Here is a 264-nt window from a genome sequence, read left to right on the forward strand (position 1 = left end):
ATAATAATAATAATAATCACAAAACCCTAATCATACACTTAGCTTATTTATTGATTTGTTGACCAAGTGCGAAAACGAAGAACATCTCTACATCTGGAGATGCAAAGAAAGCTATTTGTCTTCTCCTCAAAGCGCAGTTTTGCCCCACTTTCTGCTTCTTCGGCGCCGGCGGACACGTGAGCATCTCCGGTATACGTGACTTCTTAGACTTCGGTGTACAACATCCACTCTCCGGTTGGAATGAAGATGGCGTGGCCGTTGATG

At 43.6% G+C, this 264-nt stretch overlaps 1 protein-coding gene across 1 annotated transcript; it reads right to left on the minus strand.

Moving 5' to 3' along the window:
- Nucleotides 1-9: 9 nt before the first annotated feature.
- On the minus strand, nucleotides 10-259 carry LOC104775621 (cyclin-dependent protein kinase inhibitor SMR3-like; the record flags this gene model as incomplete). Its single annotated transcript, XM_010499588.1, has 1 exon — nucleotides 10-259. A coding segment is annotated over one exon (216 nt), but the record flags the coding sequence as incomplete, so codon positions are not given.
- Nucleotides 260-264: the final 5 nt, after the last annotated feature.

Source organism: Camelina sativa, unplaced genomic scaffold (genome assembly GCF_000633955.1).
Source record: "Camelina sativa cultivar DH55 unplaced genomic scaffold, Cs unpScaffold22885, whole genome shotgun sequence".
Taxonomy (NCBI): domain Eukaryota; kingdom Viridiplantae; phylum Streptophyta; class Magnoliopsida; order Brassicales; family Brassicaceae; genus Camelina; species Camelina sativa.